This window comes from Thalassophryne amazonica, chromosome 18, assembly GCF_902500255.1.
Source record: "Thalassophryne amazonica chromosome 18, fThaAma1.1, whole genome shotgun sequence".
NCBI lineage: Eukaryota > Metazoa > Chordata > Actinopteri > Batrachoidiformes > Batrachoididae > Thalassophryne > Thalassophryne amazonica.
Window position 1 is genome coordinate 49,490,253 of NC_047120.1, and position 18,473 is coordinate 49,508,725.

The 18,473-nt window shown below is 39.9% G+C and overlaps 1 protein-coding gene across 1 annotated transcript in view; it reads right to left on the reverse strand.

Moving 5' to 3' along the window:
- Window positions 1-18,473, reverse strand: part of LOC117530861 (protocadherin-15-like) — a 520,141-nt gene that overhangs the window by 234,870 nt on the left and 266,798 nt on the right. Inside the window, 2 exon segments of the mRNA XM_034193803.1 lie at window positions 7,988-8,026; window positions 8,028-8,117. Coding sequence (XP_034049694.1) covers window positions 7,988-8,026; window positions 8,028-8,117 — 129 coding nt within the window.

Below are 18,473 nucleotides of genomic sequence, written 5' to 3' on the forward strand. Positions count from 1 at the left end.
TTATTAGGTGTGATGTGTACTTTCCTTTAGTAGTGTGGATCAGCAAGGGGGACACATACATACAGACCTCTAGTTATTATTAACTCTGGTGCTTCTTGACCATTAGTGAAATTCTCGTAGATTAATTTTTTTTTAATAAATCAACTCCCATTATTGCTCAGTGTCCACAATCCACAGTGTGCAATGATTAGCAGTGTTCAATAGCAGAAATGGAATATAGCCTTCATAACCATGTGTTTCATTAGTGTGTTGATGGTGTTAACAATAACTGATGTGTTTTCAAGAGCTTAGAATGAACCCTTCACATCCACATAGGAGCGGGCCCCTTCATGGAGGCGGCCATGTTGCGCCACCATGCTGATACAGTAGCCCAAAGAAGACATACACACTCCGTCTTTTGCACTGTGCAGTGTGGATGGAGGGACTGAAGAAAAAAAGGACAGGAATCGGTGGTTGTTCCCACATACACCATCTACTGGTTTCTCTTGTAAACTAACAAGTTTGAGAACCATCATTTTTCTGAAATAAGCCGGGGCGCTCATGGGTGCCAAACTGTTTCCTGGGGTCTACAGAATGAGAAGAATTTTTGTTTCCATGAATAAACTCATTCCCAATATATACAATGTTACCATTTCAATGGCAACCTTTATTCTTTCAATCGTAGTGGGTAGAGACTTTAAATCAGTCATATCTTGCTCATTTCTTAAGATAAATTGACAAACTGCTACCAAAATGAAGCAGCTGCATTGGCTTTATCATACTATATTGGCATGCTAATTAGTTCATTTGCATATTTATGCATATTCGTTAGAAATGGAGGATCATCAAATTGCTTATCACAACAGAAGAGAAAGAACCACAAAACCCCTTCACCAAAAAAAAGAGGGAGGGGGAACGTGAAGGAAAATCATGACCAGCAGCAGTATTCTGCAACCTCACCACTAGATGACTTTAAATCGTACACACTGTAGCTTTAAGCCATTTCACACCAAAACAATGCTATTTTCCCCTCTAAAAAAGTCATCTGATGCACAAATTAATTTGAGACGTACTTTTGGGAATGTAGAATAACAGTTTCAACCTTTACAACCTGTATGAAATATGTTTGTGCAGGACACTGCCACCAGCACTGTATAGATGAGACTAAACAGCCGTGCTGAAGAGACAGGCAATCATGTAATGAAGAACCAACAGACTGCAGGTTTCATTTCTACTAATGACTGCAAAAGGTGATTCCACTGATTCATTCCCCTCTCGGTGGTGGAAGGCATACAAATCAGTACAATACGTAGACATACAGTGCTAGAAGCGCTTGTAGACACCCAACCCTCCATCGCACATGATTGCTTGAGGCTGCTTTTAGAAGAATAGCCAAGCTTAAAAACTCATGAGTTACTTTGCGAAGTGGCAGGATTAATATCACATTCTGAATATTCAAGCCACACAGCGACTAATGTACCACTGATTCATCATAAATGTCAAACTATGAGGAGGCATTACTGTTCAAGCTCCAATCATTCAGCCTCATCCCCCACTGCAGAAAGAACTGTTGTAATTATTTCACCAAAACCGCCAACATGCTGCGTGAAATTGCAAGTTTCTGCTTTGATACCACCTGCCAGGGCTAGCAATCCTTCCAGAGTGTACTGGGCCTCTGCATGATGTATAATTAAATAGCCAGCACCACCTATGAGGAAAGGCTTTGGCTTTAATTTTGCAAAGGAAAAAGAGAAAACACTCACAAACACGCAAAAGGAATTTTCTTTACCACAAGTTTTCAGATCTGTCAGTGAACTCTGAAAAGGATGCTCTCCGTGCTACTATACTAGATTTTTTTTTTTTATGTATTATATATGTCGATGGTAATAAATCCCATGTGATGAAATGCAAACTGGATTATCCTCTATGTTGAAGAGCTCAACAGGTCTGTTTATACATGTAACAGACAAATATGAAAAATTCTATTAAAAATGCCCAGTTATCCCCCTTGCACGTCAGGCCAGCGTTATTTTGCCAGCATCCTTTTTCACTTGATCTAAGTGTTTTAGTGAGATTTCAGATTTCAATGTATGCGACCACACAAGCTGCCTCCAGAAAAAGAACCGCACCCAGCATCTTCTTTCAGAACACTCCGCTTATTTTGTGCTGCCGCTCTGAATGATTTAAGATAAAAAAATCCTTCAACTTTTCAGAAAAGCGCTGTGATGTCACTGCACCTTTTTAGGCAGCCAATCAATCATAGCAACACTTGTCACTCTGTGTGGGTGAAACTTTGACATGTGAAACTTTTACGGTCTGTCAATAGTCAGCCAATATGTCACACAAAATCTCATACAACAAAGCCAATGGATAAATAAATAAAAATGTGATAGACTGGACATACGCTTGGTTCCTGTTGAGGGTGAGTGTTTTTTATACATACGATGTATCATATTTTTATATGGCACATTACAAACTAGCCATTAGCTGTTTATTGTTGTCAAAGACACAAATTCCATGAGCAGTGCTTTTTCCTTTCAAGAAAAAAAAAATGGGATGCAGTGATACTGGCTGCTCTCTCAGCCCTTGTCTGACAGAAAAATAAATGGGTGATTCTTTAACTACGGGCACTATTGGCCTTGTAAATGTAATTTCCACCACACCATTGCCTTACAATATAAAGCGCCTTGGGGCAACTGTTTGCTGTGATTTGGCGCTATATACATGTGCTCTGATGTCACTGTTTATCTCCATAGAACTACCCAAACAATCTTTCATACAAACTGTTTAAAGGGACATTACAGTGTTGTGGTGGAAATTACAGCATAGTGTGGGACAACTACATTTTGTTTAAAAAAAATCACAACAGTTGTATGACACTGAATACCCCAATTATGTTTTGATTATTTTACTGATATTTTATGCAGAGATATTTTAAAACATTAGAAAAAAACATTTCTTTACCATTCATTTTTCTCATTGAAGATCAAAAGTCTGGGTGTGGGACAAGCACAAAACTGCAATATTTGCATATAATGATGCTGAAAAAAGGTGAAAAAGTCATCATAGACTACTAGAACAAATTTCTTACACACTTTCATTGTAAAGATAACTATAAAAGTGTGAAATGTCCCCTTTTTTCTGTTTTTCATACAATATGATCAAAGGACATAATAAGTGCCCGTAGTCTAAGAATCACCAAAATACTATATGGCACAGGGCCTTACGGCACTCATTTAGATGCATTAATCTAAAATGGTGAAGAAGGCATGTTCATATAAAAACATGACATCCAGTTAGTTACTTTTACAGCCATTTGATCCTCACTGACAGTTATTTTATGAAATGTCTAGACACAAATTAAGTTTTCCAGACGTTCCCAGATTAGCATAATCACCGTGGTTAACATCAACTGTGGTTATTCTCATCCGAGGCTGATGAATGCATATAATAGTGCAAATTCCAGTTTCCATTTTTTAGAAGCTGACTTGTCACCAGTCAAACATGCTGTGCTGATGTAACAATATATGGTATAAATGTAGTCACCTCAAATTCCCCCCCAACTCATAGTGAACGGGTCGGGGATCAGGTCGTGGGGGCAACAGCTCCAGCAGGGGACCCCGGATGTCCCTTTCCCGGGCCACACGGACCACCTCTGACTGGAGGATCCTGAATGCGCTCCCAGGCCAGTGTGGCGATATAATCTCTTAAATCCCTCAAATTCCTAGCCCTATAATTTCCAGTACTCTGTCTGTTCTCCCACCCTCTTTTTACCTCTCTTTCAATACCTTACCAGCATCAGAAAACTAAGTCCAGGTCCACTCATTCATCTTAAAACATGTACTGGTTTGTAATAAAGCACGGTGTCAGCGGTCACTTGGAGATGAGGCAGTCTCTGAGTTTGGAGTATATCCAAGAGTCCTTGAACGTGAGCAAGGCCAGTATTGGAATATTTTAAAGTGCTGTTAGGGTTAAGGTGCTATGTTGAATTTTGAACATGCCCAAAGGTTTGAGTGAGGATCTAAGATTGGAATGCTTGAAATGAAATGGCCTATTTACAGATAAGGGTAGATTTACAATTTTGGAATGGTGCCCAGTGGTTCAACTCAGTACAGGTATTGGATTTCATGTTTAGAACCTGGCAGTAAGTAAGAGTTCTTCAAAATCCCAGACAGCGGCGTATAAGAGCCATATATTTATCTCCCAGTACGGTACGTGTTCAACCACAGAAGCGTGATTAACATTTAGAACCCATGGAAGTGTCAGACTGATCAAACACCTCTGCCTCTGATGTGTAAAGGCTATGGCTTAAAACTGGGAGCAAATCTAAGCAAGTGTGCAACCAAATGAGCATCTTTAACGATCAGAGCCAATCAAAATGTCAGATTTAACTAAGACTACTATCCAGGGAATACATGAGTTATTGGGTTTGGAGCAAGTTCAAGGAGTCGAGATAATGATGATGAGTCAGAAGATGTCATGCCACAGATGGAGCTCAAGATTGTGTTGGATTTCCACATGTAAAACTGTAATGCTGTGTTTACACACAGGCAGGTCATGTTACGAATGTCATATTTGTGCCATTCTTGGCACATTCCTGACATTCTTAACGTGACTTAATGCATCTGAATAGGTTTCATAATAGTGCGTGTTGGTGCGTGATATTCGTGATTTTCATGGTGCATGTTTTTGGCTGTCAAAAAATCTTCCACAAATGTCACACACCACCCTCATTTTGCCTCATGTAGTGGAGGTCGCAACTGAGCGTGTTGATCCATCTTGATTAGTGGTGATCCTTAATAGCGCATGACAATGTTCTTCTCAATTAAACCCTGCGGCACCACATTCAGTTTCATTGCTGCAGTATGCTGAAGCAGGACAGTGACACCAAGTCAGCTAAAGGTTTTGTTCCAATGCTCATCAGCGTGCTCCTGCAGGTGTTCCACCTGCTGCTGCTGTGCCTGATGTTTGGGAAAACGCGCATGGTGAGAGCCGTGTGCAGCCACACATCTGGCTCTCTCCGTCTCCTCCTCCTCTCTGCATCACTCCATGACACAAAGCCCAACTAAGCATGCAATCACAAAGTTCTTCTGCTGTGGATTTGAGGAGCAAACTGGAGCGATCTGAATTGTTCAGCAGCTGATAGCAGGATGAATATGGATGTGTGTGGAGACAGTTCACTTCATTCACAATGTGACAGAACGTAACAATGCCTTTTTAAGCGGAATAGATGTGCAGCAGCACGGAACATTATTCTTGACCGTGCATAATGGTTCCTGATAATTCGCCAGCAACACGTGCCATTAATCGCAATGCGTGGTAACAGGTTGCAGCAGTTCCTGAGGACACCTGATGCCTCTGCCTCAAATCATCACATTTGTGATCAGCGGCCAAGAATGTGTATTTCGTGGCATTTATGACTTGTCGTTGTTATGTGTAAACGCAGCATTAGATGTTTGGAAAAAAAAGAAAAAAGAACTACCTGCAAATATGTGCACCCAAGGTCCTGTGAGTATAATAGCATGCAGTCCTAATTAGAGAGCTTGCAGTGTTTACCAAGGTTTGTCCATGATTACAAGTCCCCACTGTAAAAATTAGGAGAGTTGAATTAAATTAACGCTGGAAGTTGCACGTGCATGCCTTTGTGAAACAGGCGGCTGTGGAAAAACAGAACCAGACATTTTTTGAGTAGATGCTAATTATATAGGAAGTGAGATATGTCAGGAGAGCAGAAATAAGATATAAATATCATAACCAGCACCGGAATTAATCTTTTTTTTTTGTGTAACCAGTTGAATCACATGATCTGTGCCACGAGAGTCATAAAGAAACAAGAGAGAGTAATTGAATCTGTCACTTAATGTGCTCTCCTGCTGAGCTTGGGCCTGTTAATTGCAGATGTGCAATCAGGAATGATAATATAGTAGTGGAAAAAAGAGCAAATCCAATTTTTTTATTTATTAAATGAAGTAGAATAAGTCATTTTGATGAGTAAGATGAGTGAGAGAGAAGTATAGCTGTTTGAGTGTAAAAATTAAACTGAGCATGGAGCATGGGTAATTTTAGTCCATTCTTGTTGCACCACTTGTGTCTAACGTGTTAGAAGTGTTAAACTAATAATCATCATATAAAATCATAAACATCACACATTTATCTTCACAACAACGAACAACAACAAAAACTCAGTTAATGAGAGCAGCTTGATGACATCTGATTAAACCATACTGATAAAATCTGGATTTTACGCCAAAGCCTCCAGAACTATCCTGCAATTAACCCCTTAATGCCTGAATTTATATCGCTGTATATAAAAAAATGTTTTGTGTGTGTTTTTGCCTTTAAGTAGATGGGAAATAATGTTGAGATTATTAATTTCACTTTTGTACAAAAAATAAATAGTAATTTTGGTATTTTGGCAATGACTTTATGTTATAATGTTATAATAATAATAATAATGGTATGTTGCAAATTTGCAACAACAGGCATACTGGTCAATTTGGTATGTTGTATATTTGAGTCAAATATTGTAGCATATATGCGGCAGTAGGTGTTAAGGGGTTAAACACAGCCTGACGAGACACAGCATCCAAACAGACACTGCTTATATCCCAAATCACTGTCAGTACCAAGAAACAAGAGAACACTCACAACACGCAGGTATATTAACACTACAATCACCATCCATTCATTCGTCATTTTCTGCCAATTATCCAGGCCCAGGACTGGGTTGTGGTGGCACCAGACTAAACAGTTCATTCCACACTTCTCCATCCTTTTAACTCTTCTTGGTGGGTCACAAGCTGTTCCCAGCCACTGAGGAGCAGTGGCAGGCACAGTTCTGCTAATCCCTAACCACTAATTATCAAGCTAACGTTTTCGGTTAGCAATTAGTTTTTCAGATAACTTTGAAACCATTGGCGGACCAATTAGCTTCCAATAAATTTTGCTCCAATTACTTTTAGACCGCTAACAATATTTACAGGCAATAGTGAATAAAGCTAACAGCTAAACACATTTGTAAAGTCTTAAATCCGTAGATTTTAGTACCTGCCTGTTACATGTTTTGTAGCAGACAGACAGCTATGACCAGCAGCACTAACTCCTCTGCCAGCAGAGAAGAGTTAGCCTACCAGAGAAAAAGAAGAGGGAGGATTTAAAAAAAAGATATTTTTTTTTTCACACCATACAGACTTGTAGCATATCACATGAGTCATGCACAGACAGTTTTGACTTATGGTTAAAATTTTAAACAAAGTAATTCCGGACAAGTTATTGAAATTAACGTCACCTCTGTCATTTTACAAAGTGAAAATATCAGCTATATGTTTTAGTTTTAAAGTAATGCACTAATTTGGAAGGTTTTAGCATTTAGACACACATCCTGCAAGGCATTATGGGAAAATTATTTTCCTGATATCAGTGGTTGGTCGGTATATAACATACATAAGTGTAACATGTGGTGGGTTTTACAAATAAATCTGTATTTGTAAATATGTCATTAAAAAAATATGAAGAAAAAAAAAACATCAAATCCTCCAAAATCTAAAAGTCAAGAAAATAATTTGAATCATCAGCCTATAGCTTGCAGCTATGTCAGCAGGCTGACCACAGACTGACATAGAACATGCCCAAAACTAAAAAAAAAAACAACAAAAAAAAACCTGACAGCTTAAAGAACATATCAATCCACATCATCATCCTTGTTTCATTTTAATAGCAGAGGGATTCACTTGATATTCTGAAGGTCTCAGAGATGAGTTTTTACTTAAAGATAGCAAACAAATAGACAAACAAAAATGAAATGATATGTCCTGGAAATGTTTACAGAAAGTATAACTTTCTTTTTTTTTTTTTTTTTGACTTTGGACTACCTTGGATGGAGAACGCAGGGTTAGTGAGTTGTCCTGCAGTCATATAATGAAGGGGGTGAAAAATCTTTTGGCTTCTTTTCTTTCAAGGATGTCCTGCAATCTGTCTTCACAATACAGTCTATAGTGTGTCTACTTACCTTCACCTGTCCGACGTAAGCGTGATCCTTCTCCTCTGTGGACCGTGAGGTTCACTGGCAGTGAGGAATTGAACACTGGGTCGTTGTCATTAACATCTGTCACCATAACGTTCACGGTCGCAGTGGATGTCTACACATACAACACACAAATCTGTGAGTTGAATAGTGCTGGTGGGCTCAAAACAATGCAAAAAACAATGCTGTTTTCTTTCAAAAGATTGACTTGCAGGTTAATTGTAAGCTGCACATTGCCCACTAGTGTGTCCTTCACAATGTCTGTGATGATACATACAATGCATCCAGAAAGTATTCACAGGTTTTCATTTTTTCAGTTTCAATTCAATTCAATTTGTCCATGTTGTTATGTTACAGCCATATCCCAAAATGAATATTTTTTCGCCTCAAACTTTTACTCACAACACCCATAATGAAACATAAAGCTTTTCTGAATTTCTGCAAATATATTAAAATAAAAAACCTAAGAAATCACATGTACATAATTATTCACACCCTTTGCTCAATACATTGGTGAAGCACACTTGTCAGCAACAACACCCTCAAGTCTTCTTGAATATGATGCCACAAGCTTGGTGCACCTATCTTTGGGCAGTTTTGCCCATTCCTCTTTGCAGCACCTCCCAACCTCCCAATCAGGTTGGATGGCGAGCGTCGGTACACAGCCATTTTCAGATCTCTCCAGAGATGTTCAATCAGATTCAGGTCTGGGCTCTGGCTGGGCCACTCAAGAACATTCACAAGTTCAAGTTGTCCTGAAGCCACTCCTTTAATATCTTGGCTGTGTGCTTAGGGTCATTGTCCTGCTGAAAGATGAACCGCCACCCCAGTCTGAAGTCAAGAGCACTCTAGAGCAGGTTTTCATCCAGGATATCTGTACATTGCTGCATTCATCTTTCCCTCAATCCTGACTAGTCTCCCAGTTCCTGCCACTGAAAAACATCCCCACAGCTGCCACCACCATGCTTCACTGTAGAAATAGTGCCTGTTTTTTCCCAAACATGACGCCTGGTCTTCAGACCAAAGAGTTCAATATTTGTCTCATCAGACCACAGAATTTTGTTTCTCATGGTCTGAGAGTCTTCAGGTGCCTTTTGGCAAACTCCAGGCAGGCTGCCATGTGCCTTTTACTAAGGAGTGGCTTCTGTCTGGCTATTCTACCATAAAGTCCTGATTGGTGGATTGCTGCAGAGATGGTTGTCATTCTGGAAGGTTCTCCTCTCTCCACAGAGGAACACTGGAACTCTGACAGAGTGATCATCGGGTTCTTGGTCACCTCCCTGACTAAGGCCCTTCAACCCCCGATCGCTCAGTTTAGATGGGCGGCCAGCTCTAGGTTGAGTCCTGTTGGTTCTGAACTTCTTCCATTCATGGATGATGGAGGCCACTGTGCTCATTGGGACCTTCAGAGCAGCAAAATGTTTCTGTACCCTTCCCCAGATTTGTGCCTCCAGACAATCCTGTCTCAGAGGTCTACAGACAATTCCTTTGACTTCATGCTTGGTTTGTGCTCTGACATGCACTATCAACTATGGAACCTTATATGTAGACAGGTGTGTACCTTTTCAAATCATGTCCAATCAACTGAATTTAGCCCAGGTGGACTCCAATTAAGCTGTACAAAGATCTCAAAGATGATCAGGAAGCAGGACAAACCTGACCTCAATTTTGAGCTTCATGTCAAAGACTGTGAATACTTATGTACATGTGATTTCTTATTTTTTTTATTTTAATAAATTTGCAAAAATCTAAAACAAACAAACAAACAAATAAAACATTTTGTCATAATGTCATTATGGGATATTGTGTGTAAAATTTTGAAGAAAAAAAAAAGAATTTCATCCATTTTGGAATAAGGCTGTAACATAACAAAATGTGGAAAAAGTGAAGAGTTGTGAATGCTTTCCGGATGCACCCTATATACACACCCAATAATATAGGGGCTATGACCACCCCGTTTGCAACTCCCACTTCCCACTTGGGGTTCTTAGATGACCCCAAAACACAATCAAAATGTTCCCCAAAACAAAAATTTGCCTCAAGCGTGATTTTATTTAGTAAGTTCAATGTAAGTACATGATATAATTGTAAATACGTACATGGATGACACAAGAAAGTGAAAACACTTATTTCCATTGTAGTCCATTTAAAAATCAAATGACAAAATAGAAATAAAAATAAAATGAAATAATAACAATAATAATGATAATAGTGTATATATGACAACAGCATAAACAATTTATAAATACATTAAGACAGTAAATTAACATTAAAAAATTACGTAATGAACAGGAAATAAAAGTGTTGAGTTCTTCTTCAAAAAACCGTAGAGGTTTAAGGTCTAAAGTTTTAAAAGGAATCTGGACTCACATGCTATTCCAACTCATTATAAAAGCTCTGCATAATTTATTAACACCCTTGAAAAATGTCAGCTAACTATTTATAAACGCTACCCAATCTAGAGCTCATGGATCCCCACAGGCAATATGTTAGTTAATATATTAACACGTTACATGTGAGGGGTTTTGTGCAAGTGTTTCAGGCTCATAGCTTTTTAAAAAAAATGTGCATGCACACAATAAATCCAAACTGATTTCACTGTACAGAAATGTGGAAAAAAGATTCATTTTTGGGTCTTTTTGACCTTCAGCTTGTTAGTTGATGCTACATGTTGTCATCCCTAACAGCTGTGCTGTGATGTAATCCTTTCAGAAACATCCCGTATTGCTGTGCACACAGACACACAAATCCAGCGTTTTCAGATTTACCCACTCTGGGACACGTTTTAAATACTGTCGTTTTTCCGGCTGCCCAAAATATCATTTATATGTAGATGAAATGCCAAAACAATACAAAATTTATGCAAATACACTTAAATCTGTTCCTGTGCTCTACACTGTGTTTTTTATGGTTGTAGGGCTGAAATGATTAATCAAGTAACTTGTATAATTCGATTGCAAAAATGTTTGAGGCAAATTCTGTCTCAAAGCTCCGTTTAACGTTGTAGTACATATGCCAGGCCTGTGTGTAGTGCTGTAACGACCCCAGAAAAAAACAACAGAAGACTAGAGCATGTGCTTAAGCCATGTAAGAGCTAATCAATGTAGCACCAGAAGTTATAACGTTCCAACACGACACAGAGTAAAATAAAGCCTGAAATAAACTGTGCATTTAAAGTGAAGCAGTGTGTTTGTATATTTAAAAAAAAACACACACATGGTTTGGTCCACTGGCTGCTCTCCGCTCTACGTGCACTTTAAGTCAAGTTTATGTCAAGTCAGGTTTATTCAAAAACCGCCTTTATCGGATTAGATCAGGATTTTCGACAGGGTGCAGAGCGGATTTATCAGTGTGACTTTCTGGAAAAGCTGCACTCCAGAGTCCAGTTTTTTGCAGGCTGTGCTCACATTCACGTGCAGCCTGACTGACTATATTCCACCGACCACCTGCGCTTACGGTCCGTGAAACATCCAAAACTTGTAAAGATGTGAAAAAATAATTACCCAGGAAAACAGAAAGGGATACACTAAATTTGACAATCTGCGTGATGGTGCAGCAACATTGTGCCATTGCTTATGAAGAGCCCTGGACTATTGATGTTGTTTAAAAATGCAAAACTACTGTTTATCGATTACTCGATTATTGATTAAATAATTGCTAGAATACTCAGTTTCAGAAATATTCTACAACTGCGAAATATAGCAAAGATTCGTCCATCCTGTCTATGGCTGATGCTGAGACCCTGATTCATGTGTTTGCCTCTCCTAGATTGGACTACTGCAACGTTCTATTTTCTGGTTTACCGCAGGTCCAGCATTAGGACTCTCCAATTGGTTCAAATGCTGCAGCCAGACTTTGATACGAAGCAGAATGTTTGACCACATTACACCCATTTTGGCATTCCTTCACTGGCGTCCTGTCAAAGTGAGATCAAATTTTAAGGTTCTGCTACTAAACTATAGAAATGTTCACAGACTGGCAACCTCCCTACCTACCTGACCTAATTAAACCCTACGTACCGGCCCGGGCTTTGCGTTCTCAAGGTGCAGGACTACTTTGTGTCCCTATGGTGAATAAAAAGTCTATGGGTCACAGAGCTTTCTCTTATCGTGCCCCTGTTCTGTGGATCTCCCTGTGTCAATAAAACAGTCAGATTCTGTGGAGACTTTCAAGTCCAGACTTAAGACGCACTTATTTTCCCTTTCATATGACTAACATACTGGCACAGTATGTTTCTATGCTTTTTACTCTTAATTTATTTTATTAGGAAACAGAGTGTGCCACGGCCTCAACTTATCTAAAGTCTGGGTCTTTTAGTGAAGCTTAGGGCTAGTGGCCGACGATCACCTTAGTATTTCTTTCTGTTTTTCTTGTTGCTTCATGCTGACAAATTACACTGTATTGTTGTCTTTCTGATGCTTGATTTCTGTTTTTTTCCTCTCTCTGTATGAGGTGTGGCTCCATCCAGAGATGGGTGTAGTATTTGTTCCAGAAACCGTCCTGTGCACGGGCAACATTTCCTGTATGTTCGTTTTGTGAATTGTTTTGTAATTTGTGCCTGTAGCATGGCCCAAGCAGAGGGCCACCGCTTGGAGTCTGGTCTGCTTGAGGTTTCTTCCTCAGAGGGAGTTTTTCCTTACCACTGAATGCTCTGGCGGTTGGTAAGGTTAGACCTTACTTGTGTGAAGCGCCTTGAGGCAACCTTGTTGTAATTTGGTGCTATATAAATGAAAATTGAATTCTGTAGCTGCAGCCCTATATGATGGTAAATGTAAATGAAACATGAATGGAGTGCCAGGCTTGGTTGTCCCAGCTCTCCTGCTAAAATTAGCAGCAACAGATGACTGAGCAGTTTCTGAGCTTTGTATTTTCAGGTTTAAATAAGACCCCTATAAACAAACCCTCCAGTGGTCTGGACACTGTCATCTTTTATTTTAAAGCCTAAAATACATTTTCCTAAAATGGACTGACTACATTTTGCTTCAGGCTTTCGTGAGTGACACCATGAGCATATGTGCCAATTTATGGGCCCATCTGACCGTCCCATGTGCTGCAAGGCATGCTGGGACTTTGAATCATGAGAAGCACATCCCTGTGAATGTCGTCCAGGCTGTGCCACAAGCCAGTATGGGTGAATAAATACAAACGGACTTAGCCACCGTGTCACAGTGGCCCCAAGCTTTTCCAGAAACTGGCGGTTGTTATCTCTGCGCCTGGAATATGAGCTGCACAGTGAGCAGTTCCATCATATTTTTGCACTGTAATTGACTTGTAGCTGCACAAAACTGAAACCATGCTCTGAAAGAGATGATGCCTTGATGTTTTTGCATTTAGGAATTGCAGATCAGACACAAGGGGAAAAGTATGTTATTGCAGAGGATCAGGCGAGAGAAGCTTATTGGTCACCAATTTGTTAATTTGGTTTTAATAAGTTGGGGATGGACAGAAAGAGAGGGATGAAAATTTGACTTTTCCGGCAGAAGGAGACTGCCGGAGGAGGAACATGAGGGAGCACTAATGATGTACACCAGCAAGATGAAAAGCGAAACAGCACTCTGTCCGTGTGTGTGTGTGTGTGTGGGGGGGGGGGAGAGTGACTCAAAGTGTGGTAACAGCAGGCTACTGCTGTTGGCACGGTGCATGGTGATGAAAAGCAGTTAAGGTTAAGAGCTCACAGTTGACAAAACAGTTTATCTGAATGCTGGTATGTAAAACGGAATAGTCTCTGACATAATGAAGAGGAGGGCTGTAAGCGATGCAGATGCACACAGAACTGCACACAACATGCTTTATTATCTCACTGATATCACGGCCACCTGCCAAACTTTAACAGTCAGCCCCGTGGACTCGAGCCTGCAAGTAAAATACAACTGATTTGGAGATTTAGGTTTTGTGGTCACGACTCACTGTCTCAACGTTAATCCTTCTGTTAATGAAATCTCTGTAGACAGCTGCTGGTTTAACCACCTGATGGCTGCCGGCTTAAACCATAAAGACGTAAACACGTGTCTTTATCCACATCGAACGCACACGGCTCACCCAAATACTTGAGGTGAAGAAGTAATACAACTTCCGGGAAAAAAATATGGAATCACCAGATATACAAGATGTTCACTCACCTTTATTACTTGCTCAATCTATAGTGGGAACATTCTGGCACCATGGAAAATGCCTTCAACAAATTAAATTTACTATGACACACCCATTGCTTAAGGCGTAGGTGACACGTTATGCCACATTATGCTTCGGTACTACTAAGCATTTCGAACTCAGCCGCATGGGGTGTGCAGCCAGTACATCATTTTTAGTGATTATTTGTGCACATTTTTTGAACCCAGCACCCAGCTCCCGGCTTTACACCGTTATTTCCTGCCACTTAAATCCCAATGTGTGATAGTAGGATCAAGTCACGAGAACATTTTAGGCATGCACCCCAAAAACTGACTCACTTGATTGGATTGCCGTCTAAAAATATATGTAGTCCCAACTTAATTAAATTAAATTATCTTGCATGGATGTACTTTTTTGAGTTGGGGCTACATATATTTACTAGATGGAAATCCTGTCCATTTTTGGTGAGTGTGTATGCATTTCTCTGGGCATGATCCAGCACACTGCTGTCCTCAGTGTTGAGGATTACAAACAGACAGGTGGGTTACATTCAAGGGATGGGGATGGATCGTTGTCTGGATGGTTTACCATCCAGGACCCAGGGTTGTTCCATGATGCTGGCGGATGCACGCTGCACCAGTGTGTGGACTTTGAATGTATTGTATTCAAACGGGGTGGCACAGTGGTTGCACTGGTGCCTCACAGCAAGAATGTTGTGGGATTGCTTCCCGTTCTTTCTGCCCGGGTTAACCTGTTTTAGACATAGGCCAAATGCCAATCATTTAATCAAAACAATTGCCCAAAATTTGTTTTTGTAATGCCCGATGTCTTACAAATGTAAATATTTAATGGGCTAAAGTTTTGTCCAGCAGAACTATAAGAGGTGGACTCCCCAAACTAAGTGGAAATACTTGGTTAAAAGACAAACACATTTAATTTAATTAGCTTATAATGTGCCAAATCACAGCAAAAGCCATCTCAAGGTGCCTCACATGAAACAATTTAACACAAAATTTAAATAAATAATTAAAAATGAATAAAAAAAAATTCAAATACATAATTAAAAACAGACATAAAACAGACAAAATCATTTGAAGTCCTTCATGCAGACTTTGTTTTGCAATCAAATTTATAACAAAATTACACACAAAAGACAGGTAACAGTAAACATGAATATCAATGAATCAGAGAGAATAAAATCAAAGAGAATAGATTAAAGTATTAGTCCAGTAACCTTAAAGAATTAAAGTGAAAGTTCTTTTTGTCTAAGATTTCTAGCAATAATGATTAAAGCTGAATTCTGTAATAGATAAATAGAGAATAAATTGGGGGGTGTTAAAATTACTTGTAAAAAATACTGCCCCATCCCTCCTCTCCAAGTCTTGCTGAGAAAAAATCTTTAGTTAACTTATAACTCAACTTGTACTGAATTGAGTCTTTAACCAAAAAAGAAAAAGTGACTTCATACGATTCATGACTTTGCTGAAGGAAAATAATGTTGCATCATCAGCTTTTGGATTCGGTTGTTACACTCCCACATAATATCGTCCATTAGACGAGTTCTGTCGCACACCCAAGTTCAGCGCTTATGATAGGGTCTAGTTACAGTGGAGCGTGTTTTCGGCAGCAGCCTGTAGGGTCCTCAATCTGTGGCAGCATGATGGATTCACTGGCCAAATAGCCAATTAGGCACTTTGTGGTCTGACACTTTCACAACGGGACATTTAATAATAGGGGACACAGAAGTGTGTGCGTGTGTGTGTTCACATATAAAGACAACCCAAGGCCTGCAGAGTGATACTGATTAATGGGACTCTATAAGGCAGCTACACCCCAATCTTCTCGTCTCCTTTTTCTATTTCTTCTTCCTTTCTTGCCTTCTTTTCCTTACCACACCTCTCACCCTACCTCACATCATTCCTCTCATGCCCTTACTTTTGTCTCCCTCTTCTTCCTATTCACACATTCCAGCGTTTAAAACACAAACGTATGTCAAACAGAAAATTGTTCAAAAGGCTGTTTGTTTTCAGATGGAATGATAATACAGCAACTGGAGACTTCTATGTAGTAAATATGTATCAAGGCGCAGTAGTGTACAAAGAGCTCCCTGAATGCATCACTCCGACAGTTTTTTTTTTTACTACAAATGTGCATTTATTCTCCTCATTAAAATGTATAAAGTTTTAATAAACATGGGTAAGGGGTCAATAAAGAGACTTAGACATATCAGCCCTCACAACTGCAGTAATGAAAGGGTGACTAAGCAGAAGAAATATGAGAAAATGTAGCTGAATGAAAAACACCGTGGAGCGTACATATAACAGGTACCAAATACGGTGCCATCTTGGCAGTGTCTGACTCCATATAACTCCTAGCTAATCTTTAAATGGGTAAAGACCTGGGACGGACAAATGAAGTTTGAACATGCTCACCTATGTCTGAGTTAGCAAGCTAGCTAAGGCTAACAGGCTAACTTTGGTTGGACTGTCTGATTAACACATGGTTTTGTGGAATTTGTGGTGGTACTTAGGCTGGATGCCTTGTGAGCGAGGATTAAAAACTGGCACACTGTCTAATTAGCTATGGCTCAGTCAGTGTTGCTAACATAATCACTGCTAATGGTGCTGAGATGCCAATTAAATAATACCAAAATTTCACTCAACAGAAAATCTGGAGGACCAATTTAGACCAGAGATTTAGTTCTTTTTTGTATTTTTCAGGTCTGAATGGAAGTGTAAGTAGTGGCATTGGTGCAAAGCCCATCTAGGGGGTCCTGGGAGCATGCTCTCCCTGGAAAATGTTGAGAATTTAGATGTAAATGGTGCAATCAACCAGATAATACCTTCTTGCATTTAACACTTTACAACTTTTTCTGAAAATTTCTGAAAATTCAGACAGAATTGATAAACCACTCAATAAATACATGCACATGTAGCTACGGTGCATTCCTGACACATTTTCCACAAATGAAAACTCAAAAATTACAATTTATTCACCATCAAACTGACAAAGCAGAAAGTCTGAAAGCCCAAGATGTAGCCCAAACAACCAAGCAAGTCAAAAGCCAAGTGATCAGCGCATAATTATCACAAGGTTTTAGTCCAATTTGTATATGTAAATATATTAAAAATCAAAGCACAAAGCTTTGTCCAAGAATGAGAATTCAAACAAAAGTGACTGATTACTGACTATAATTTTTTGTCACCTGTCAGAATGCAAATGTATTATTTTATTTTCACTTCATTTGTATTTGTGTATTTCAATTTAATTATAATACTTTGTTGGGCAGATATGCAGTGAGTCTTGACTTCTCTCAGTGTCTTACTCTTACTGTAGTGTCCTACACAATATAACAAATAACATTTGATTACACCCTAAATGTATTATTTCCATTTGTGATTACATGATTAAAGTTTACAAATTCACTCACGAAACTTGGCATCACAGTCTCGTTTGAGCCCTGAGTGATATCGCAGGATTTGACCACTCCTCCCCCCTCGTCGGATTTTCATTGTGTGGATAATGTCGGAATGACTGGAGCAGCGCTGCATCAAATTTTTCCAGAAACTGTGAGAGACAGCCAGGTGGACACCATTCAGAAAATTCAGATGGCTTTCAGGGACGATTTTACGGGCATCACAGAGATTAAGGAGTGTTACAGACGGTTTAAAGACGGGGCACAATGGCGGAGGGCGCGCCGCGCTCCGAGCGGCGATCGACAGGCTGAAACGACCAGATCATTTACAAACTGAATGCTGTGTTGATCCGGGACGTTGTCTGACTACCACAGAAATGGCAGAAAAGGTGGACATCAGCACTTTTCCGGCACATTCCACTGTTAAAGGAGATTTTGTCATGAAAATAGGAGCGGAGGAATTCACCACGGAGCTGCTAATGGCGCGGAACGAAAGCACCTCCGTGTTGGTCTCACAGGACATATGACATGCCCAGATCTTCGACAATTTCTCGGATACTCACTCGACTGAAAAGCCACCCAAAGCTGTCTGAATCTTCCGAATGGTGGAAGAGCTGGGCATGTCCCGTGAGACTTCTAACACGGAGGTGCTTTTAGTTCTGCGCCATTACGCGGTTTCATTCTGACGCATGAATTCTGCCGCACATCTTTCATTACAAAATCTCTTGTAACAGTGTAATGTGCCAAAAAAGTGCTATGTCCACCTCTCTTGCCATTTCTCTGGTAGTCAGACGACGTCCCGGATCAACACAGCCTTCACTTTGGAAATGATCTGGTCATTTCAGCCTGTCGATCGCCGCTCGGAGCGCAGCGCGCCCTCTGCCATTGTGCGCCGTTTTTAAACCGTCTGTAACACTCCTTAATCTGTGTGATGCCCATAAAATC